The sequence below is a fragment of the Sminthopsis crassicaudata genome, chromosome 3 (genome assembly GCF_048593235.1).
Source record: "Sminthopsis crassicaudata isolate SCR6 chromosome 3, ASM4859323v1, whole genome shotgun sequence".
NCBI lineage: Eukaryota > Metazoa > Chordata > Mammalia > Dasyuromorphia > Dasyuridae > Sminthopsis > Sminthopsis crassicaudata.
The window spans coordinates 596,079,207-596,104,944 of record NC_133619.1 but is presented as its reverse complement, the minus strand read 5'-3'; the positions used below and the strand labels follow the sequence as shown (position 1 = coordinate 596,104,944).

The window sequence follows — 25,738 nt, the reverse complement described above, 5'->3', positions numbered from 1 at the left end:
ACCTCAGCCTGTCTCACTTTGCTCATTGGTAAAATGAGGATTATAATTACACCTATCTTTGGGTTTTTTTTTGTCTGGATAAAATATGATGCTTATAGAGTATTTTGCAGCCCTTAAAGCATTGTCTAAAGCACTGTTTTAAAATTTTTATTGTGCTTCTCCCCAAGCAAATTACCAGTCACCCCTCCTCATCAGCAAGCCAAGTTCCTCAAAAATAAAACATCCCTTTCCTGAAATTGGTCACACATCCTGTTGTCCCTGGCCTGAGGTTACCCTTTCCTTCTAGCTTCAGGCAGCAAAATTCTTTTGAAGTTCGTTTCTCATCCTAAAGCTCATGGTTTTAATTCCTCCATAAAACTCCTTTCTCCTCTCTTTCCCTATCCTTCTCTCCCTCCATCTCCCTAGCATACATCCCTCTCCCCAGGCTTCTCAGCTTCGCCTGGGAACAGGGAATATGAAATCTGGCTCTAGTGCCCAAAGTAGCCACGTTCTAGAAGCCTGGATAGATACTGAGGGAGGGATTTGCCTTGATGATAGAGAATTGGAAGTGTTAACTGTCTTTGGGCAGAACCTGAGTTTGGAGGCAGTGTACACTTTATTGAATGTGCTGGAATCTGAAGGAAAGGAATTTCTGTGTTGGCCTCTGCACAACTGGCATCAGGGAGCTGAACCATCTTGGTCAAGGAAAACTAAACTAATAAAGAGCACATCCTCTCAGTTACATGCCAAGGCTAGTGGAACACTGCAGAGAGTACAGACAAGATCCTGGTTTGGGAAACTGATAAACCAAATGAGTTTCCCTCCATTCTTTTCCATTGTTCATCTCTTTCATACTATGTACCAGACTTCATTTAGAAAATCCTATCAGGCTTGCAAAGTAATGTCAGTAATAGTTGTCATGGAGATGGATTAAATTGTTGTGTGCTCACACATGTACACATACCTGCATACATAAGTTGCACAACACTATACAACCCTGTTGGACTTGCTGATTCTTGTGTGCTTCCTACAAATCTATTTCCAACTACAAACACTGAGAGAGTGCTAGATAGTAGAGGGCCCTGGGTCTGCCAAGGCCTCAAAATCAAGGAATGTCAAGGGGAAGCCAAAAGCAACTATAGGAAGTGAGAGAAATGCCCCACTGCCATTTGTCACTCCCACTATAGGCACATTTGGCTCTTTGTTTTCCTCTTGTAATGGGGTAGATATCAGCCCTCTTGGATTTAGGTGGTTTCAATGATTGCCTTTTACTAGTCTTGGTTCAGTCTTAGCGTACTGGTAATGCTGGAAGGGTAGCATCTGCTTGGCCATTACCTGAGACAGGGAGCAAGCCAACTTGTAAGATTACAAGGCAAAGAAAACTATAAGGCAAAAAGAATAAATAGAAATCAACCTCAGAATTAGGACCACCTGAGTTCAAATCCCCTTTTTACCATATGTTATCTGTATGACTGGGCAAGTGGTTTAAACACAGGCAACTTTCTGAGCATAAGTTGCTAATCTTTTGTTGTTGTGATGCTAGTGATTAAGTTATTTTAGTTGTGGCTAACTCTTCATGACCCCATTTGGGATTTTCTTGGCAAAGATAGAGTGGTTTACCATTTCCTTCTTCAGTTTATTTTACAGATGAGTAAACTGAAGCAAAAAGGGTTAAATGACTTGCCCAGGTCACACAACTGGTCAGGTGGAGACCAAATTTGAACTCAGATCTTTCTGACTCCCAGTCATGCATTCTGAAACCCATTGCTCTATCTACCTGCTATACTGGTTAACAAAGACTGAATTTTCTTACCAGAGCTCTATGTACCAATGAAATCATAGATTCAGATAAAATATGAGTATGCAGGGACTCATAGACACACACACACATACACACACATACACACACACACACACACACACACACACACACACACACACACACACACACACAAGCATCAGGCCAATTCAAATACTGAGAATTGCCAAGTTGGGACAACTAGGATTTCTAAACTGGAGTTAGGATCACATTGACAGCCAGTGTGCTAGTGAGGAGACAATATAATATGTGTTGTTATATATAATTAAATGAATATTATGTTACTTGTATGTAATTATGTGTCATATTATATATTACACATATGTACTATATATTATATATAAAGTTATGTGTATATGTAAAAATTTATGTGTATGTTTGTGTGTGTGTGTGTGTGTGTGTGTGTGTGTGTATAAAATCTAATTTGATCTTCACAAAAATCCTATATTTAGTGAGCTAACTAGAAGCTGGGCTTTGAACCTGAGCAAAGAGAGTGATGTTGGGAAAATATTCCTCATCTTACATTTCTCTCTAAAGAGGAGTTTAGGGTAAAGCACAAATGCTAAAGAGACAGAGGAAAAACCAAGCTTAGAACAGTAATGGGGCTTCTATCAGCATTCTGCTTCAAGAGACCAGCTAGGAAGTTGATGAGGATTAACCTAAAGAGGTAATTACTGTCTGAAATGCTTTGGCTGAGCTTCAAGCAGTTGCTATAGAATGCACTGATCCCTACTAGGCTTTCAGGAAGACAGGGAGCTTTTTTTCCTTTTGTGTTCCTCTGTAGAGCCTAAGACATAGTAGGTATGCCAAATGTGCTTCTAAATTAATAGCTCTAGTTGATGCTAATAAGTTAAAGCCTTGCTGCCTCTATAAGATAGAAGGGAGTTTCTGGGTTGATTACAAGACTGAATCTTGTGCCTTTCTCTTCTGTAAGTATGGAATTCAGATCCTTCAGGAAGAACACTTTTCCAGGGCTGGAAGAATCTTACAGATTATCTGATCCAATTTCCTTCTTTTATAAATCGGTTAACTGATGCTTAAAAAGAGGTTACATTGACTAGTATAAGATTACACAGTGAGCATAAGGATTTTGAACCCAGAACCTTTTGCAACATCCATCACCAAAGTCTTCCAGCCTTTGCTTAACCTTTACATTGACAGGGTAGTCATTTGATCAATTTACCTAATTCATTTTTGGATAGCTGTAATTATTAGAAAGTTCTTCCTTTTATTGAGCTGAAATAGGAATCTGGAATTTCCATTTGTGTAGTTCTATCCCCTGGAACTAGATAAAACAGATTTCTTCCGCATAATACTACATTACAATCCTTCAAATAATTGAAGGTGATGACTGTATTTTCCTCTCTCCCACACAAAATTTCTCCCAAGTTAAACATATTATGTATTATACATTGGTACCTATCAATGAAATAAAATATTAAGCCCTGCAGGTACATACATCTGGTTTCCTGTAATTTGTTTCCTGCTCTTATGCAAACAGAATTGCCCTTCCCATCTTTCATTCATATAGAGATCTAGTGTTCTTGTCTATAAAATAGGTATATTAAATATACATTTTCCCCTATAAAATGGCATTAACATATCATTTTGGTACTTGCTTCAAGGGATAAGTGAAATTAGGCTGAGGGGTCAGATCATATGAGGCTCAGAAACTCAAACTGTTGTTTACTAACTGCTGAGCTATCTATCATTGCTGGTTTAAAACCTGTAATATCATTTATTAACAAAAGCTCTTATTTGGTGTTTTTTGGGGTTTTTTTAATGTTATGTACTTAAAAAATAAGACTTCTCTAGATCTCTCCTCAACTCCTAGATTCCTACTCCCTGAGCTTTTGAGATCTGCTCTTTCCCTGCAGTCAAAGAAATCATTAGTCTATAATCAAGACAATATGTGCTAACCAAAGGACCCTTGTGTTTTCTATGAGAGGACAAAGGCAAGATTTGCACAGGGTGACTAGGCATATGGGTTGGATCTGCATCACTGAAAGGAATGCATACATATGAGTGAGAATGAATACTGGCATAAAAATGCATAGTATGGATTAGTTTGGAAAAGACTGTTTTGTATTAACTCTGCTTCAGCCATTAAATAAGAATACATGTAAATTATCATAGAACATTGAGAATGTGGTCTCAGTTTTTTGGTTTTTGTTTTGTTTTGTTTTTTAAACCAATGTGAGCCATAAGCATTAAGCCAAACTCTCTTTGCTTAGAGTTGTCTAGGAAATTACATCAGAATGATGATTTTTCTTTGTTGGTAGCAAAACAGTCAAGGTGAGAAATTGGGTTTACTCTGTCAGTACTTATAGGGATTGACACTATTGAGTGTGTGTGTGTTCTGTGTATGTGTGTATAACACACACACACACATATATATATATGATACCATATAGATATATATGTATACACGTCATATATCTTGCTCCCACTTTTTACTATACCATATTTCCTCTGTAGATGTATTCATGTAGGGTTCTAATCTCACGTTTTTGCCAATTAACTATAATTTTGGACATAATCACTTCCTCCTCAGTTTGCTCAATTGTCCTATAAAATCTTTTCATTGATTTCCTTCTGCTTTCTCTCCATCAATCAATCTATGTACTTTTGTAAGTCACTTTGTATATATATTTTTAAAATTTTCTTTTCTTTTCACTTTGTACATTGTTAAGAGCCTACAGTGGCTCTTTTGTGTCTGCAGCATAAAATCTTAACTTCATTTTTTGATATTAAGGTATTTCATAAGCCCAAAGGTAGTGTCAGAATCAAGATTTGAACCCAAATCTACTAACCACAGATCTAGAATTATATCTTTATTATTTACTGTTAAAAACTAAAACTGATAAAATTTTAAAATAGTAATTTATTTTTAAATAATAGCAGACCTATTACATATTAACATAAATGACATTTATGAAAAATAACTATTTCCTAAAAATTAACAAAATTAATTTAGTGAGAAAAATGTCATTTTACATATTTTTGCAAAACTTATTGTTAGGCCTAATGAAAGATATTTTCATATTGCTATTGACTTAAATCTGTTGTGATATGTTATTTTACTTTAAGTATGTGGAGAAAATCCAGTCTTATACAGATATGTTGTTGGGAAAAGGATAGGTCCACTACAGATTTATATCATCCAATCTGGTGCCTCACAGCTCATAACAGTCTTTTTATCTTTTTCTGATTGACTGTTATATTCTACATAGGACCTGTACCAGCTATTATATTCTTTCTTCAAGCTATTTATACCAAGCTCTCCCCCTCTCCCTTAGCAGAAGGTGAATTCATTCATGTCTTGTACAATTCCAATCTCAACAACTGCATCCCCCATTCTCTCCTCTTTTGTTCCCATTTCAAATAATAAGATAGCCCTTTTCCATACCAACACCAACAACTCTTCTTGGGCCCTTCATTCCATTTCTTTTAATCTCCTCTATGAGTTTGCCCCCTTCAAACATTCCATTTCTTTTCCTAATCTTTCATCTTTCCTTCTCCACTTGTGCCTTTTCCATTTCCTATTAACATTTCACTATCTCGTCCATCATTCAAATGCATTAAATTGGGTTAGAGAATCAGAGCAAATAGTTCTCAAAAGAGTAATTGCAAACTATTAACAATCATCTGAGAGAATATTCCAAAATGGAAAAAAAAAAAACTGGTTTCATCTCACACTCAAGAAAATGGCAACAATGACAAAATATGAAAACATGAAAATACTTAATATTAAAGGGATTGTGAAGAGATAAGCACACCAATGCATAGGTGAAGTTGTGGACCAGTACAGCCATCATGGAAAGCATTTTGGAATTATGTAAATGATATAACTAAAATCTTGATACCTTTTGACCTAGAGATTTCATTGCTCCCATTTATCCCAAGGATATCAGTGACAAAAAGAAAGGCTTTGTATACACTAAAATATTTATAACTGTACTACAGTAGTAAAGAATTGGAAACAAAATAGATGTCTGCTAATTGAGCAATGGCATACACAGTATGGTGCATTAATATAATGGAATATTACAGTACTTAAGAAATGAGAAACCTAATAAATGAAAAGAAGCATGGAAAAGCATATATGAGTTAATGCAAAGCTAAGCAAGCCAAGAAAGGAAAACAATATACATGATGATTGTCATAATCTAAATGGAAGGAACAGCAGCCACAAAACACTCAAAAATGAATGTTTGAATGTTATAAAATTGGACCTCAACGGACAAGGTAGGAGGAGATACCTCCTTCCAATCATTTGCAGATTTGCCTGATCCAGAAGTGTAGAACTTTGAATATATGTTGTTGCTTGAATTTTCAATGCTTTTTTTTTTTTTTTTGGTTTGTTGATTTTTTAAAAATTGTTTATTAGAGATGAGTTTCTAGGAAGAAGGAGGAATACAACAAGAAATCCAGGTGATATAAAAAAAAGATTTCAATAAAGTTTTTTTTTTTTTAAATAGAACATTCTCTTGACCCTACAAATGCCTCGATTTCTTGTCTAGTGAAAATGTCCTTTCTGTAGTCACCAATGATTTTCTTTTAGCTAAATCAAATAATTTTCTCACTCTTCCTTTTTTGTCTTGTCTAAAGTATTTGATACTATTGACTTAATACTTCCTTTGGATATGCTTCCTGGATTTTCTTGATATTATATATATAAAAGAAATATAATTTATATATAACTATAATATATTATAGTTCTCTTTCTACCTGAGACAGCGTGGTTTGGTAGAAAAAAAAACAAAACAATAAAACTTGGTTTTGGAGTCAGGGGCTTAGATTCAAATCTTAACTCTAATGCTTACCTTGGGCAAATTAAAATTCCCATATGCTTCAGTGTCCTCTTCATTAAATTGAAAGGGCTGGACTAGATGGCTTCTAAAACCCTTCTTAACTTTAAATCTGTGATTCTACCTAATTCTGTGATTCTGTGATTCAGAATCACACAACTGCAGAGTTGGGAGAGACATCCATAGCCACCTAGTCTTAACAAATCCCAATACGACATATCTATGGAAGTGGCTATTCAGGTCGTTTTACTTTTGGATAGGAAGTTTTCTTTGTTGTTGTTTGTTTCTTTTTAATTTGCTTCTTTCCAACTTTCTCCATTGTTATTGGTTCTGGACAAAGTGGAACAAATCTGTCTTTCACATGACAGTGTTTCAAACATTTGAAGATAACCATTAGCCCCCCACCTTCTGCTCTTTTGTCTTTAGCTGTCTCCAATATCCCCAAGTCTTCCTACCATTGTTAATATAAGCTCTTTACCATACTGACTGACTGGATAGTTACCTGGCTGATGCCTTTCTCAAACTTTGATATTCAGAACTGAACATAGTACTCTAGATTGTCCAAGAGAGCAGACTATAAAAAGACTTATCATCTTCTTGTACATAAAAGCTAGACCTCTCACTACAAGATGACATTAATTTTTTTTGTCTGCTACATTATAATGCTGATTCTATCTCTATATACATTCAGTCAAGTGCCAAATTTTGCCACTTTCTTCCTCCGAAATATCACTCATGTCCTTTTCTTCTCACTTTTATGGCTGTTAACTCTAGTTCAGGCCTTCATTACTTCTTGTCCAGTTAACTATAATAGTCTCTTAATTGTCTGTAGCCTCAGGTCTCTCCCTTCTCCAGTCCATCCCCTGTATAGCTATGGAAATGATCTCTCTGAAGTTTAAATTTACCTACAACTTGGTCTTGATTATTGTGAGTAATGAATCCCATATGAAGAATACTTTAAAGTAGTCACATTATTCAAATTTTTGCTATTCAGAGTTATGATTATATGTAAAATGTAATTTATTCTAGCCCAATAAAAATATGCAATGAAATTTTTTAAAAATAAGTTTTTTTGTTAATAAAATAGCAAAGGATAAGAAAAATATATTTCTGATTCAGGTTTATTACAAAATAACAGAATAGTGATATAAAGAAAAAATTTTAAATGAATATAGTATCTAAAGATAATCTTATGCTGATTATATGAAAATATAGTATTTTCTTTAAAATATATTAAAATATAGTTCTGTTGTTAAGCAGCATAAACTGGAGTCTCTCTTTAAAAAAAAAAATCATACATAACACTGGTATATGCAGAGAGCTTTATCTACATATCAGCAAATTTGCACACCTCATGTTCCCATGCAATGAATCAAGTATAGTTGAATTACCCAGGGCATTCTCTAAAATTAAGAATATTTTAAATACAGTATTGTTATTCTTGCAGTATTTTTCAGCAGCTGGATTGAAACCTAATCTTTTGGAAAATAGCTTTGGTCATCTATGCTTTTTTTATTTTATCATCAAACAACTGGAAATGATTGGTAGTTGTATAGCCTTTCAGTTCAGACAATAGCCATTTGTTCTGTTTGGTCCAGAACTAGTAACAAGGGAGAAAGTTGAAAGAATGCCTCAATCTGTGATATAGAATATATAAACACACAGGTCAGATAAAAGAAGAGACAAAGTTGCTTCAGTGGTTTGCAAACAACTTGAAGAATAGACATCTTACAGAAATCAGCTTCTATTTTCCATGTAGATTAAAGACTGCAAACAAAAAGATATTTTTCTTAGCAAAGCAGCTATTCAGATGAATTGATCCATTTTTAATATATTTCCATGCTAGTCATGTTGCAAAAGGAAACAATCAGAATAGAAAGGAAAATCATGAGAAAAAATGAACAACAGCAAAGTGAAAATAATATGCTTCCTACCACATTTAGTCTCCATAGTTCTCTCTCTGGAGGAGGATGACATTTTCCATCCCAAGTCTATTGAAATCATTGTATTGTTAAGAAGAGTTAAGTCTATCATATTTGATCATCATACAATCTTGTTATTGTGTACAGTGTTCTCCTGGTTCTGCTCCCTTCACTTATCATCAGTTCATATAAGTCTTTTCAGGCTTTTCTTAAATCAGCCTGCTGATCATTTCTTATAGAACATTATACTCCACTACATTCATATACCATAATTTATTCAGCCATTCACCAATTGATGGGCATCCACTTCATTTCTAATTCCTTGCCATCACAAAAAGAGCTGCTACATTTTTTCACATGTGGGTTCTTTTCCCTCTGTTATGATCTCTTTGAAATACAGACTCAGTAATAACAATGCTGAATCAAAGGATATGCACGGCTTTATGTAAAGTGTGACTCTTAAAGCTCTATATGAATGTGAGCTATTAACAAGAGTGTGGTAACTCTCAGATATAGAAAGAGATTCTGGTGACTGGTACCTATCACCCTTCAATTTTTTATGTATTCAGGCTGTGCACTCCACTGATATACTCTTTTTTGTGATCAGAAATAGAAATTTCATCCAATGTTGACTTTGGGGAGAAATTACACTATTGCTAGAAATTGGTGTTAAGTAATCCAATTTTGCAGCTGGTGGTAATACATTTTCCACAATTTGATATCAGTAAATCCCAATGCCTGGTCAAATTTTTTTCTTCTTTTAATACTGGATAAAGGTACTTATTTTAAGAAATTTGCCATTTTTTATAAGAGAAAAATGGGCTGTTTGATTAGCCAAAACATAAAAATCAAGGATGTTTGAAGAGTTTATGAGAGGACATAGACAAGAGTAGAACAAGATGAGAAGTCACAGATACCTGGTGATTTGCATTATTCAGAAGAGGTGTCTATATTCATAAGACTATATAAATCTATCAGTGTCCAAGAAGAAATAGAGCTGAGGTAATATGAGTATAGTAGTAAGAATACTAAACATAGAATTGATGCTGCATTTGAATCCAGACTACTAGTTAGGCAAGTTTGCCTAAGTTCCCTGGAAAGTGTGTGTGTGTGTGTGTGTGTGTGTGTGTGTGTGTGTGTGTGTGTGTGTGTGTGTGTGTGTGTAGGAACTGTGATTTCCATAGAAATCATATATATTGTGAAGTAGCTTCTTGATTATAAGCACATACCTGACAAGTACTGGTTCTTCAAAGATTTTGGAAAAGTTTATGTTGTGTAAGTTATGGGTACAGTATTTTGAAGGGATATTGACAAATTGAAGCATCTAGAGAAGAACAACCAGGATGTCCTAAGGAAAAGAGATTATTACACTTGTTCTTAATTGCATATAGTAAATTCTTAATATTTCTTGAATGAATGTTAGGGAAACATATTTCAGTATAACATACAAAAGAAAATTTTCACAATTAGAGCAATACCAATAATGAGATAGTCTGCTTTATAAGTAGTAAATTTTCTATCATTGGAAGTGACCAAGCAGAATCTTTCAAAGTTTATATATATATATATCTTTATAAAATCTCACTGCATTTGTTGAGATGTTAAATTAAGTTATCCCTGTGCGTTGAGAACCCTGAACTAAATAACCTTTAAACTCTAAATTAATAGTTATACTCAGGATTGTTCAAGAAGAGTACTAACAGGCTCTAAGAGCAGAGTTAATGATTGACCTTCTGAGCAGAACATAGTCTAACTTTTTCTGTTTTTTTTTTTTTGTTGTTGTTGTTGTTGTTTTTTTTAATTTCTTCTATCCCAACTATAAAGCAATTTAATAAGAGAAAGAGAGCTAGAGATACCTTTCCCATTATGAAACAAGATCAATTCATGAACAAACAAGAAATAGATTCACCGGAGGTAAAACGGACAATTTTGATTACATAATCTTTTAAAGTTTTTATGGAAACAAAACCGATGCAACTAAAATTAGGAAAAAAGTGGGAAATTAAGGGGAAAAAAATCTTTACTGCAAGTTTTCTTGATATTTGCAACAAGAATTAATTTCCAAAATATATAGGGAACTGATTCAAATTTATAAGAATAAGATCTATTTTCCAATTAAACAAGAAATCCAAACTCTCAATATTCATATGAAAAATTGTTCTAAATTATTATTAAAGAAATGTGACAAAACACATGAAATACTACCTCACACTCATCCATTTGGTAAAATTGAAGAAAAAAATGACAAATGCTGGAGCATCTGTGGGAAAATAAGTATCTTAATGTAAAAGTGTTGGATCTGTGAACTGATCTAGCTATTCTAAAAGGCATTTGAAATTATACCCCCAAAGCTATTCAACTATACATACTCTTTGACTGAAAAATATTGATACGAGATCAAAAGAACAAGAAAAGGTACCCAAATGTACAAAAATATTTAAAGCAGCTCTTTTTGTGGTGGCTAAAAAATTGAAAACTGAGGGGTGACCCATCAATTTGAGAATAACTGAACAAGTTGTAATATATAAAGGTAATAGAATACCTTTGTAATGTCAGAAATGATGAAGGGGATTATTTCAAAAATACCTGGGAATGCTTTTATGAACTGATTCAGAATGAAGTGTGCAGAACTAGGGGTGTATAACAATAACCATATTGTAAAGACAAATAACTTTGAAAGACTCAGGAATGACTGAGTAGCCAGTCAGAATTCCAAAGGATTTATGGTGAAACATGCTGCTCATTTCCAAATAGAGAACTGATAACCCAGAGTACAGATCAAAGCGTATGTTGTATTTTGTTTTTTGTTTTTTAAACGTGGATAATGCAGGGATTCATTTTTTTTTTTGACATGTTTACAACATGTTTTGTTTTTCTTTCTCAATGTAGGAGAGAAATGAGAAAGAGAATTCCGAGCTGAAAATAAAATAAAATTGAATTTAAAAAAAGAAACAATCATAACTTTAGAATTATGTTATCTAGTCTAATTATTTAGGCTATCTAATCACCCATTTTTCAGGTGTAGAAACTGGAGTAAGTAATATTACTCACTACATCAGAGATTCATAAATGTCAGAGTTTGGATTCAAAACCAGGGCTCCTGATTTCAAATCCAGCTCTCTTTTCCCCTGTGCCACACTGTAGAAAACTAGACATAAAACCAGATATAGCTTCACAGTTAGGGAGCTTAGTTGGTGTCATGGTCATTGATATAGTAAATGAGAACCAATCTTGGAGCTGAAACATAGATTGGATTTTGAGATAAGGGACCTAGACTCAAATATTAACTTTTTTTATTGGCCTCTGCCAGTGAAAACAGCAAGCACATATGTAATTTCATAGATATAGATATATGTGTATATATATGTAGACAGATACACATATATAAAGAAACATGTATATATGTACATGTTGTATATATTTATATACACATTTGATGCACAAATAATTTATATACCTGCATACAGAAATATATATACACAACAGAGACAAAACATTAGATCAAGGGTACCAAGAGCTCAGTGTATAAACTTCTTAGAGCATTTGAACCAATTTATGAAAGAAACCATGGATTCCACATGGCAGAAGTGAGAAGAGTGTTCAGGCATGGAAAAGAACCAACATTAAAGCCCAGAGATGGGTGGCACAGTGCCATGTAAGAGTATAGCAAGAAGGATAACTTGGCTGAACTATAGAAATGATGGAAGGCTGAAAAGGGAGTTTGAGGTTAGGTTAAAAAGAGCTTTAAATGCCAAACAGAAGTTTGTGTTCCATCTCAAATGTGAAAAGAGTCACTGGAGTTTATTGAGTAAGGGAGTGATATGTTCAAACCAAGTTTTTGAAAAAATCTCTTGGGTAGCTATATAGAGGAGGGATTTGAGAGAGGAAAGCCTTGAGGAGACAATTAGATGATCATAGTAGTTCAAGTGAGAAGTGAAGACTATGGAAGTTGTAATAAAGGGTTGTGTATTGTGGAGAAAGAGCCATCAAGATTTGGCAACTGATTGGATTTGTGGGGTAAGGGAGAATGGGGAGTCCAGAATAATACTGAAGTTGTGAACTTGGGAGAGTGGTTATATATAAAGTAAATGTAGAGTTATTTAGTAATAGACAGTAGCAAAAAATAAACAAAGAGCATGAACAACCCCTTCTTGGGAAAAGAAGAAAAAAGCCTCTTGAAGAAGGTGGCTCTTGAGCTCATTCTTATTTCTTTTTCTTTTTTTTCTGAGGCCGGGGTTAAGTGACTTGCCCAGGTCACACAGCTAGGAAGTGTTAAGTATCTGAGACCAGATTTGAACTCGGGTCCTCCTGAATTCAAGGCTGGTGCTCTATCCACTGCACCACCTAGCTGCCCCCTTGAGCTCATTCTTGAAGGGTTCCAAGAACCCCAGATGAAAAGAAAAAGCCAGAGAGGTATGGATTCAGAGTATCACGTATGGGGAATGTGGCAAATTGGCCAGTCTGGCTGTCATTCAGCATATGTTGGGGATGGGAGGTGAGGAGAAGGAGAATAATACATGACAAGGTTGAAAAGGTAGACTGTGCTCTGATTTGAAGTATGTTAAATACTGAACAGAGGAATTTTTATTTGTCCTAAAAGCAATGCAATTGGAGGATAACCTGGTCAGAGCTATACTTTAGGAATATCAATTCTGAGAGTCTGTTAGCTCATTTATCAAATGAACTCCAGTGTTCAAGAAGGAAATAATTCCACTTAAGTCTCTGATAGCCTCTTCGGATTTCACTTTCTCAATCTATAAAATAAGGAGTAGATTATAAGTTACAATCTATAAATTGTCCAAGGTCCTACAGATAGGTGGGACTAGGTCTCCTAACTGTATATTCAGTGTTCTTTTTCCCATATCAGCATGTAAGAACTGATAGGCTGATTAGAATTGATTTTATCTTATCTTTTCCCCCTTTCTGCCTTCCCCTCCTACCAACAAACTCCCCATTTCATCCCCTCCATGCCTCACCCTTACCCTTTGATAACTTTGGTTTGGTCTGGGACCTTATGGAATGTGGCCTCTATACATACTGAGGCCTCACTTGGCTCACAACCTTTACTTAAATGAATTTTGCTTTGTTTAGCTTTGCTTTGTTTAGCTTTTTGCTTATGACTTTGTATCCTAAGGAGCTGTCATCTGTTTCTATGGAAACATTCAAGGAGAAAGGGTTGTTCATGCTCTTTGTTTATTTTTTGCTGGGACTGACTACTTAATGAAAAATTGTTGAGAAGGGAAGTGAATGATTTCCTTGTTTCCAGTCCAATCATGGCTTTAAGATGACCCCCATATTTTTATTCCTAAATCTAGCCAATCTGGGTACTTAGAAAAACACAAAATTTAATTGATGGATTCATAGCATGTGAAAACTGGAACACACTGCAGAAATCTTCTAGTCTAATCTATTTCCAATAAGATGAATATAAAGTAAATATAATGAATATAAAGAATATAATGAATATAAAGATGAAAACAATGAACTTTGAATTAAAGGAGTGGGTTTTGAATCTTGGCTGTACTGTTTTGGAGTTGGAAGGGACAACATGACCTCTACATACCCTCTGATAACTCCCAAGGGGGAACATAAACTCCTCAGTTCAGGCCCATCCATTTTAAGATTGTTATAACGTTTTTATTTACATCAAACCTACAGAATAATTCTCATTATTAAAATGATAATTTGTGTCTATACCTGATTTCATAATAGCTAAATTATGCAAAGCACCTTAAGATTTTCAACAGGCTTCTTTCTAAATCCAAGTTTTCTTGTGCAACAAGATACCTGTATAAATATGTATACATATATTGCATTTAACATATACTTTAACATGTTTAACATGTATGGGACTGCCTTCCATTTAGGAGAGGGGTCGGAGAGAAGGAGGGGAAAAGTTGGAACAGAAGGTTTTGCAAGGGTCAGTGTTGAAAAATTACCCATGCATGTGTTTTGTATATAAGAAGCTATAATAATAATAATAAAATATTTTTTCCCCCCTGAGGCTGGGGTTAAGTGACTTGCCTAGGGTCACACAGCTAGGAAGTGTTAAGTGCCTGAGCCCAAATATGAACTCGGGTCCTCCTGAATTCAAGGCTGGTGCTCTATCCACTGCGCCACCTAGCTGCCCCATAGAAAAAGATTTTCAACAACCTTATATACTTTATTTCACAGTGCTTTTTAGATAGTAAGTGCTTAGCAAATGCCTTTTCATTCATTTGAGCCTAGGAACAAAAGCCACATGACGCATTTACTATAGATGTTATTCCCATTTTGCATATAAGAAAATTGAGGATCGGAGCAGCTAGGTGGCACAGTGGATAGAGCACCAGCCCTGAACTCAGGAGGACCTGAGTTCTAAATTGGCCTCAGACACTTAAGTGACCCTGGGCAAGTCACTTAACTCCAAACTGCCTAGGAAGGAAGGAAGGAAGGAGAAAGGGAAGGGAAAGGGAAGAGAAGGGAAGGGGAAGGGAAGGGAAGGGAATTGAAGACCAAAGAGGTTAAGTGTCTTGCCTGTGACTATACAGCTAGCAAGTGTCAGAAGTGGGATTTTATCTGAGGTTTTAACTTTCCCGCTCTATCCATTATGATGTGTTGTATCTGAAATCTTCCTTTCTGTCAATTTTACTTAAATTCTCTCTTTTCCATTGAGAACTTCTTAGATTCTTGAAGATAGTCATTATATTTCCCCTCATCATTTCCCACTTGACTGCTCATCTAGATTTTATGGCTTTCTCTAGAAATTCCTCTTCCTGAAAGCAAAGCACTTCTGAAACTCATTCCTCCTCTGGGCTCCCTTTCCCTTAGGCTCCTCTCTCTCCTGCTTTGATTGCAGAAAGTAAATGGACATTGCAGAGCTCCTTCCAGATCCTCTATTTAAGGAGGAGCTCTAGGACAGACACCCCATAATTTCTCATGTGAATATAGAATTTTACCCTGCCCCATTTGGGACCTTCCTTTCCCTCTCTCTCCTCTCCCCTCTTTAAATCCTTTTTTCTTTTCAGCACCTTTTTTATTTGTTGCCCTTCCCCATTAAAGTGTGAGCTCCTTGAGGACAAGCATTTCTTTTTGCCTTTTTTTTTTGTATCTTTAGCATTTAGCACAATGCCCGACACATATTAGGCACTTAGTAAATATATATTACCAATTAATCTTGCTTTTTCTTCTCTAGTCTAAATGTCTCCAGTTCCTTCACCAATTCATCATGTGACATGACCTTAGGGCCTTTCGCCATCTTAGTCATTCTTCTCAAAACGATCTACAGTTTATTACTGTACTTGTAAAAATGTGATGCCCAGAACTGAGCACAATATGCCAGATTTCACAAGATGATTATAGATTTGAGCAGTGCAATAGCACTAACAAAACTCTAGTTCTGGACATAAGGCCTCGCCTGTTGCAGTTTAATGATGCCATCTTGGACAAATTCTTCTTCTCTTTAGTCCTCAGTTTCCTCATTTGTAAAATTAGGGCATTAGATGAGATGATCTCCAAAATTTCTACCAGCTCCAAATCTAAAGATCCTACTAGGCCTAGAAATAGGAAATCATTTGTTCAACAAGTATTTGTTTAATATCTACTATGTGTCCCAATCTAGATAGAACACAAAAGGAGAATATGACAGATAGAAACAATGAAAAACTTATAGTCTATCTGAGGAATATAGAATATTGAGGGTATAATGTACCAATACAATTGGAACTATAAGATTACTAATCTAAGTATTATGTGTATTGTACTACTTCCCTACCCAACCCCAGGCATTATATTAATATGCTCTCCAGTGTTTGTAGACCATGGAACTCAGTATCTTCCAAGTAAAGGAAAAATGAAGAAATATTTGGGGAAAGAACTAAAGGATGTATGGGACAAGAAGAGGAAGAGAGAGTATTTTTAATCAGTTGAAAGCAGGAACTGTGGAATAATCAAGAGAATACAACTTGAAACAGATTACTAATTCCATAGTTTTGCAGTGTGGAAATTAGGGGAAGATAGAATAATTAGGGTGGCTTGTCAAATAGTATCAGCTTGATCTAGCTGTTAATGCCTGGTGTCTCTTGTATTCATTCATGTCCAGTTCTTCATGATTCTACACACCACGCTATTCATGGGATTATCTTGGCAAGGATACTAGAGTAGTTCTCCATTTCCTCTTCTAGTAGATTAAAGCAAACATTAATAAAGTGACTTAGCCAGGGTCACACAGCTAGTGAGTGCCTGAGATCAGATTTGAACTCAGGTCTTCCTGACTCCAGGCTTCACCCTCTATTCACTGTGGACTATCTACCCACTTGTTAAAACCTAGTATCACCTTTCAAGTGCTTTATCCAGTGCATCAGTCTTTGCTAGATTCTGACTCCTATATACCTGCAGTTGCCAGTTTCTAGAGCTAGCAGGCTTAGAATTCAGGTATTTGAAAATTCATTCTGGAAGGAAGAGTAGTTAAATAGGAGCCATAGGCTACACGCATTGTGATTTTAAGGAGAGAAGACTTTTAATCATGGAACATAAAATTGGAAGGTACTTTATAGATCATTGATTGCATGCCTTTATTTGGAATTTAAAGACATTGGGGCCCAGAGGAGTGAACTACCTTGTCCAAGAGCTCATAAGCATTAATTAGCCAAACCCAAGATTCATACTAAGATCTTCTAACTCCATCCCTTCCATCTTTGGGTCGTGGCAACAAAAATGATCAATGGTAAACATGAGAAGCCTTCTGTATAAAAGGATCTTTAGAAGCTTCATCACTTACAAGGAAATATGTAATTGTGCTAGCTTACCTAGTATAGATTGTAGTATCATAATTCCCTAGTCACAGATCTTAGAGATCATTCTTCTTTGCCTACTTATTTTATAGATAAGAAAACTAAGACCTAGTTAAGTAAGGTTAGGTTGCCCAAGATTACATAGGTAGTAATTGTCAGGGCTGCTATGTTTATTGAGAACCTTTGACTCTACAACCAGACCTCTTTGTACTGTACCACAATGCCTTTTGCTAAACGAAAGTGAAAAGAAATTTTTAGGAGCTAAAGAAGTTATTAATTCAAGACTTGACTGGTAAAATGATAATATCTCGGAAAAAAACAGGAAAAACAATAAAAACTGGTTTGGGGGAGGGAGGTAATGTTTGATTTTTTTACTTATATAATTTGATGTGCCTATTGGAAATCCCAGGTAGTTTGGTAGTTTGGGGATAAAGACTGAATTCTAGAAATCAGGAAGAAAACGAACATAATCAGCACTTGGGTTGGGTGTATTGAAAACAAACATACTTCTTAGGAGGATTCATTCTCTAGATTGTCAGTGATTCTGCAGAGCCAGGGTTGTACTAATACAACCTAGTCAAATCTAGACCTATACTGCAGCTAATTAAGATCCCAGAATCATTCGCAGATTACAAGAACATGCATCTGTGTTTCCAACAAGCAGAAGAGCATTTGTGGTGTCAGGTTTCCATGCCTAGGAGAGAGACATTCCTAAGCTTTGATCAACACTATGTCAATATTGGTGGTGGATTCTATCAACATCATAATCAGTTAACATTAAGTATCATCTGAGGATTTCAATTCCTGACAAAGTTATAAAACATTGTGTTAAAGAGATGGTTAATGAACATATAGAAAAAATCCAGCATGGTTTCATCAAGAATAACCATTTCTTAATGCAGGGAAGAAAGTAGTAAAAAAAAGAATTTTAGACAAAGCAGTAGGATAATTTTAAAAATTAGATGTTGAACTTATATACTTAAAAAGCAAACTGTACATAATAGAAATCCATGAGTTCATGTATAATTCTTTTTATATTCTATGAATAAGGATATATCCATTGAGCAATGACTAAACAAGTTGAGGTATATGAATGTAGTAGAATATTATTGTGCCATAAGAAATGATGAACTGGAAGATTTCAGATAATTCTGGAAAGGCTTACATGAACTGATGAGTGAAGTGAGCAGAATCAGAAGAGCATTGTACATAGTAACAGCAATATTGTAGAATGGTCAGCTATGATAGACTTAGCTCTTATCAGCAATACAATGATACAAGACAATTCTAAGGGACTCATGATGGAATGTGCTTATCACATCCAGAGAAAGAACTATAGAGTATGAATGCAGATCAAAGCATATAATTTTTGCTTTTTTTTGGGGGGGAGGCTTCTTCCTCATGGTTTTTATTTTGTTCTGGTTCTTTTTTCATAACATGACTACTGTGGAAATATGTTTAGCATGATTGTACATGTAAAACATATATCAGATTGCTATCTGATGAAGAGAGAAAAGAGAGAGGGACAGAGAAAAATGTGGAACTCAAAATCTTATAAAAATGAATATTTAAAAATATCTTTAAAAAGAAAAAGGGTTGTGAGCTAGACAGTAGTCCAGTTAGTTGGATTTGGATTTAGTTGAATGACTGGGCCAAATGACTGCTGTCATTTGCTCCGGTCAGAAAGTATTTGGAATGTATATTCATGTCCCAGTGCCACATTTTAGATCTGAAATGGAGATGATCCAGAGGAACAGTTGGTAAAAGACCCAGAAATCATGCCATATGGGGATTAATTGAAGGAACTACAGATGTTTAGTCTTAGAGATGATTAGGGAGCATGATAGCAGTTTCTTAAGTATTTGGAGGGTTGTCTTATGGGAAAGGGAGTAGAGCTATTGTATTGGGTTTCAGAAGGCAGAACTAGAATCATTAATTGGACATTGCAAAGGGGCAGATTTGGTCTAATAAGGAGTGCTACCCAAAGTGGAATGGAAAGCTTCAGGAAAAAGTGGGCTTCTCCTCACTGAAAAGGAAGACTTTAACTTTAACTGGATGAGCACTTGACCAGTATGTTGTACTAGGAATTCATTTTTTCCCCTGAGGCAATTGGGGTTAAGTGACTTGCCCAGGTCACACAGCTAGGAAGTGTCAAGTATCTGAGGTCAGATTTGAACTCAGGTCCTCCTGACTTCAGGGCTGGTGCTCCATCAAGCTGCCTCAGAGATCTATTTTCAAAGAATATGTGAACTAGATGGCCAATATGGCCATCTAACAGCCCTCCCAGTATAGTGTGATTGTGTTAACTTCCATATTCCTCACACATTTTTTTTTCCTAAAATGCCAAGCTCTCAGACCAATTGAGATATGTGCTAAAGGAAGGCTAAGCCCATAACTAGAGGTTATTTTTAAATGTTACCCTAGTCACTGATTTCAAAATCTTAGAACTGATGAGATTCTAGTACTTGAGAGGAGGAAAAAAGATTTTGGGACTTTGTAACCATTACAGTAAATTTGCATGTACTATTGGAAACATCTAACCCTGTTTCCCTATTTCAAGTTTGCTTCTCCCTTCTCCAGGACTAGGAAATGATTCCCATCCCTAACAGCCTTAAACTGCTTAAACATGTTGTCATCCCACTGGTACCTTTCTCGTAGTCCCTTGTTTAAGAAACACTATAAGAGCAGTTGTCTGGTGTAGGTTTCTAAAGGGCTGGCTCTGTCAATGAAGTGTATTCACATTCTTATTTGAAAGACTTTCACTTTGTCCCACTTTCAAACATTCCTGTGTCAGCTAGTAGGAAAGGTGGAAAAATATGAGGGCTCAGCTGAAATATATTGCACAAGTGTTTCCAGATATATGACTGAAAGCTTGCAGAACTGAACATATATGCATATCTTATGGACACCGCTTATCAGAGTATAAAGATAAGTATAAGGACAAGTTTACAACTAGTACCTGATAGAGCCAAAATTCAAACCAAAGGTTTTCATCTGTAAAATTATGGTTCTTTTCCTAAGACCATAGCTATCTAAGTTTCCTGACAACCTTCCCAGCATTCTTTCTGTACCCTAATAATTTAGACAGAATATCAGATAAGGTTTCCCAATGAGAAAAACTATATATTTCTTGAAGCCTCTCAATTAGGTGAAAAATCCATCTATTAAGGTTTTTTTTGTTTTTTGTTTTTTTTGTTTTTTTTTTAAATCAGTATTAAAGTTTAGTTTCTGTTGTCTACCAGGAAAGGCCGGAACTAGAAAATTGACAAGTACCGACTTAGCACTTAGTAAAAACCTAACAGATTGAGTGTTTTCTATGCTTAGTAGCATATGAACCACACATGAGCTGAAATGAGGAAAGACTAGAGTTGCTTGATTTGTTGCTTCTCTGAGCATAGCTTGCTTAGGCTAAATAGTGCAATCTTGTTTTACTAATAAATTTTCATTATTAATCAAAGAGGATACTTTTTTGGCACACATCTGTTTTAGGAAAAAAGGGTAGGAAATGCAACAAGGAAAGAAAATTTTGGATTGCCTCCTTCCCCCATAAAGAATGAAGCCCTGACCAGATTCCCGATTAAATGTAGATTCTTTATTGGAGAGAACCTGATGAAAATATATTAGCAAAATAAACTTTCTTAAATTATGAAATGAGGCTGTTAGTGATGCTAAATGTTTAGAACAAATTGACCTTTCTTTCCTTTATATATTGACTTGAATCCCCATCATAATTCTTCTCCAATATCTTATCCTATTATGGAAGTGACCAGGTTTTCAAAGGCAATACTGGCAGAACACAAACTTGTCTGACATTAGGTTCTACCAAACTGGAAAGTCTTTGAGTACTGGCTGTTAGTGGACTGACTGTAGATCAAAGCCATATTTAGAAAGGTACATCAGCAGAAGACTTTTGGCAACATCTGCTAATGCATCAGAGAGATGGTATGGTGATCTGGAGCAGTGGAGAAATTACCAACATGGATGAAATTGTGAAATTTTTCAGTATTTTAATGTGGATCCATAGACTATAAAAACTGTAAGAGGCCTTAGAGATGGTCTATTCCACTTACTCATTTTCTAGATGACAAAAATTGAGGTCCAGATGCCACTTTTGCTTCTCTTTGAAATGAAAGCAGAGGAAGGACTTAAAATGTCCCAGTCAAAATTTACTTAGCATCTTGGAAAGGCATGAATGGAGGAAAATAAGAACAATATTCCTGAGCTATCTGAGAATTTGTAAAAACCTGAATGGAGCCTGTCTGAAGGGTTCAGTAGATCCTGATGGATTTGCTTTTCTAAGTGAGAGATTTTGCAAAGGAGAAGAATGGAGCTCTGTTCTGTTTGGATAGAGGTTCTTATTGTCATCTCTTACAGGAATGACAAGGTTTTACTCCATCAGAGATGGAGTATAGCATTCAAAAAGAGGGGGTGACACAGCCTTTTTCTTACAGTTGTGATTCCAAAGAACCCTTTTCCCACCTCTGACGCAAGCGCCGAAAAACCCAGCATGCACAGTGGCACCAAAGCTGTCTTGGGGCATCAGCCAGGGCAAAGGGGCCGCAAACCAGGCAAGAAGCGAGGCCGAACACCCAAGACTCTGATTCATCATCCCATCTCCACCCCATCCAAGTCAGTGGAACCTTTGAAATTCCCAAAGAAGAGGGGACCTAAGCCTGGCAGTAAGGTAGGCAAGCAAAATGGGCCATATAAACATACCTCTGGCAAGTGTGTGGAGAGGGAATATGTAGGTGCTAGAGGGGTGGGAGAGGGAACATTTTCATGTGTGACTGTCCCTCTGTTTTTTAAAAGAACAGCCTTGTGCTTAGCACACAAGACCGTGTGTGGTCTTGCACACAGGAGATGCTTAAAAGATATCTGTTGAATTTAATTGACATGATTGGGATTATTGTGTTTTTTGTTTGTTTGTTTGTTTGTTTTTTGTAGTGCCAACTTGATCCAATAATAGAGATCAGTTTCTGGGGAATGATAAATCTCCTGGGTTTTGAGTCTTTAACACTCAACAGATTTCATGAATTTGGGATATAATTCATCCTTCCTGAGATGATACCAGTAGCTTTTTGTTAGTGTTTGGACAAAGATATAGGCATGTGCAGGAAGTAGAAAGGTAGCAAATATTATCTTTCCTGCTGCATCTTCTCTCTGCCAAATCTTCTGAGACAGGCTGCTGATATGACCTGGAAGCAAAGGCTGCTGAGCTTCTCCCTCTTCCTGGGATGATTCCAGTCTAGGTCACCTGTTAAAAACATTGATTGCCCTTATTTTCCTTCCTTTCCCTCACTTAAAGGTACTTGTTCATATTGGTTGAAGATAAAGTGATATTATAAAATATTGAAGGCCCCTTCACTACTTACCTCCTACTAGCCACTGGAGCTCCTGGGTCTCTCTTCTTATATTTTCTTCTGTGCTTTTAGACTCTGGATAAGCTCTCATTTTATAAACCCTGGGTCCATCGATGTGGGACTGATATCCAATTGCTTTTGTCACACTTTATGTACTTTCCTTTAGTTCAGCCCTCTTAGGACTTAATCTAGACAGAGGATTTCTTCACTAACTCTGAATTATATGGTAAGAATAAAGCTATTTGAAAGCCTTCTGTTGTATTTTTCTTCCCTTCTACTGACTTCTTATTTATTTAAAACCAGAACCTCTATCTGGTAGACCTTTTTGTACCCCAGTGTTTAGGCATAGAGCTTTACAGATAGATGGAGGCTCTCAGTGAATCAACTGTCCAGATGTATATTATGTTATCTTCTTGCACATCAGTCCTCTTCTCCCACTCTACCCCCCACATCTTTTAAGGGCTTAATGCCAAAGAAGTTTATATTTTAGTAGGAACAGACAGCCACCAAAGGTTATTGAATAAGAAGGTGATCTGGTCATACCTGTGCTTTAAGGAAATCACATTGGCAGCTATGTATAGGATGATTTGGTTTTAAAAAGTGCTTTGTCTCTGCCACTGAAGTACCTCTTTGAAATCCCTTCCGATCTAGTTTTGTTTCAGTCAAACTGAAACCTGTTAAAGGCCTTAGTTTTAAAAAGCCGAGGTTTCCCACTGCATCCAGGACCATTCTAGTTGTCCTGATCTAGTTTTAGCCACTGGGTCCAGAGACTCTGGAGGAGAAAGTGAGGTTGGTGACCTTGCCCAGCCCCCCTCACTTCAATCCAATTCACTTACCTGTCATAGCATCCCTTCCCTGATGTCATGGCCCTCTTCAGGAATGAAGGAAAAGCAACAAGCATATTATGGTGTATGGTGCTTCACTTTCACCTCACTCAAGCAAGAAACCTTGTTGTTACATCTTCATTTCCTTCATTTTTCATGTCCAGTCTGTTATTAAAGTCTATTGCTTTTTCATACATTTTATTTATACATTGAGTCATTCAACAGAATAGCCATTTTGAGTTGAGAAAACTCAGAAAACATCATCCACTGTACCTCTCTTCCTAATATATGCTTGAATTATTCCTGGTTTCATTTACTAAAACTATATTTTCATTGGTTTGCCTGCTTACTTCTCTGTCTATATTCCTGAATAGTCATTTTGCTGCCTGGTTTATCAGCAATTCATTCTCAACCTTAAGGCCCCTCACCAGGGTAGTGAGATGACTTGACCTCCTTTTTCCCCCCGCCCTGATAGAGTGTTTATAGAGTTTTTAGAGTTCTAGAGGTATTACTAAGCCATTAAAAGTGAGTGAGTAAGGTAATACCACGGTCATATATATAATTAAAGAAAATTATTTTACTAACAATTTAGGGAGGGACTGAAGTAAGGAGAGATTTGAGTCAGAGAGCTTATTTTTGGGAAAAGTCCAGGCAAAGGATAATAAGGATCCAGACTAAGATAGTACCTATGTGAAAAGAGAGAAGGAATTGAATGTAGAAGATACTCTAGAATTATAAACAATATTTGGCAGCTGATTAGATAAGTTGAATGAGAGGGATGTCGAATTATGAACCTGAAAGACTGGAGAAATGTGCTGCCTTCAACAGAAATGTTGAAGTTTGTAAATGGGATGTTAAAAGGCAGTATAGTGTATCCACTATAGGCATTATCCTTATGGATCAGAAAGGATGGATTTTCACCATTTTTGTTAAGTACGTACTATATGCAGAGCATTGTAATCAGGTATTGGATAGGTGGAAAGATAAGACTTGAATGCTTTCCCCAGGAATTTACGAGAGGAGAGTGGTCTAATACATATAACATAATACTTGATGACGTGCTTTAAAGAATTATGAAACAAAGTGATAGTGATAAAAGTCATATTTATGGGAGATTAGGAAAGGATTCTTTCAGGATCTTCTCTGTTAGGTATAGCAAACAAAGGAAGAGAATGGAGGGATGTTTGTAGACACCATGGGCATTAAAATGGAGGCAGTAGATTGCAAGATACATTCATTTTAATTGGAATATAACTGTTCAAGGAGATTGAGGTAAAACTGGAAAGGTAAGGTAGCACTGAATTGTAGAGGGCTTTGAAGGCCAGGCAAGGTATTTGAACAATCAGCCACCACTGGGAGCTCTGAAAATTTTTGAACAAAGGAATAACATAAATTAAACTGATGGTTTGTGAGAGATGAATTGGAAAGGAGAAAGAAAGCACAGGAGAGGAAGAAAGACCTGAGAGTAATAGGTTGTTGCTAGAGTAATAATTTCATATTCTAGGCAAATGGTGATGAGTACCTATACTATGGTGACGGGATTATAGACAGAGGCAAGATCAAAAATACATGTTCCAGCTTTCATTTCACTTTGACAGTGTTGGGGGTTTTCTTTTGTGGTTAGCTAACCTCTGGTTTCATACAGGCATGGAAGGAAAGGATTATTGTTCTTTTGTTTGTTTATTCATTAAATATGTATTGTATATCTACCATTTGTAAGGTTCTGTAGAGAATTCAAAAGTATAAAATGTGATCTCCTGCCTCAAGGAGCTTATAGGCTGGCAAGAGAGTAAATGCTTGGGTTAAAGAGAGAGACATACTAATAATACATACAGTCAGCAAACTTTTCTCCCTCTGTTTTGGCAGCGAAAACCACGGACTTTGTTAAACCCAGCACCCACCTCGCCGACCACCAGTACCCCTGAACCAGACACCAGCACTGTGCCCCAGGATGCTGCCACCATACCCAGCTCAGCCATGCAGGCCCCCACAGGTAAAAGATCCAATTATAGACCAAACATCCCAAGGCCAGTGCCTTTTTTTTTTCTCCCCCCACTAATATTTGGCTTGGTTTCTGAGGTCATCACAGGAGCATTCGCCTGAGAATCTGTCTAAGATTTAGACTTGCCTTTGTCATGCATTGTATGATTTGGCCAGATCAGTTTCCTTCTCTATAACATGAGGGGATTAGATAAAAGCACATCTGAGTAGCCTAGCTTTAATAAGTGATTCTGTGACTTTTTTGAGTTTTG

General features: G+C 36.1%; 1 protein-coding gene across 25 annotated transcripts in view; it reads left to right on the top strand.

Moving 5' to 3' along the window:
• SCMH1 (Scm polycomb group protein homolog 1) overlaps positions 1-25,738 on the top strand; it is a 162,367-nt gene that overhangs the window by 109,499 nt on the left and 27,130 nt on the right. For all 25 annotated transcript variants that reach the window (XR_012488523.1, XM_074305449.1, XM_074305438.1 and 22 more), the window contains 2 exons: positions 21,754-21,986; positions 25,353-25,479. Coding sequence is in view for 24 of the 25 variants with exons in the window: in XM_074305449.1 (XP_074161550.1) it covers positions 21,754-21,986; positions 25,353-25,479 (360 nt within the window). In the remaining variant the exon portion in view is untranslated. The remainder of the gene's footprint in view (positions 1-21,753; positions 21,987-25,352; positions 25,480-25,738) is intronic.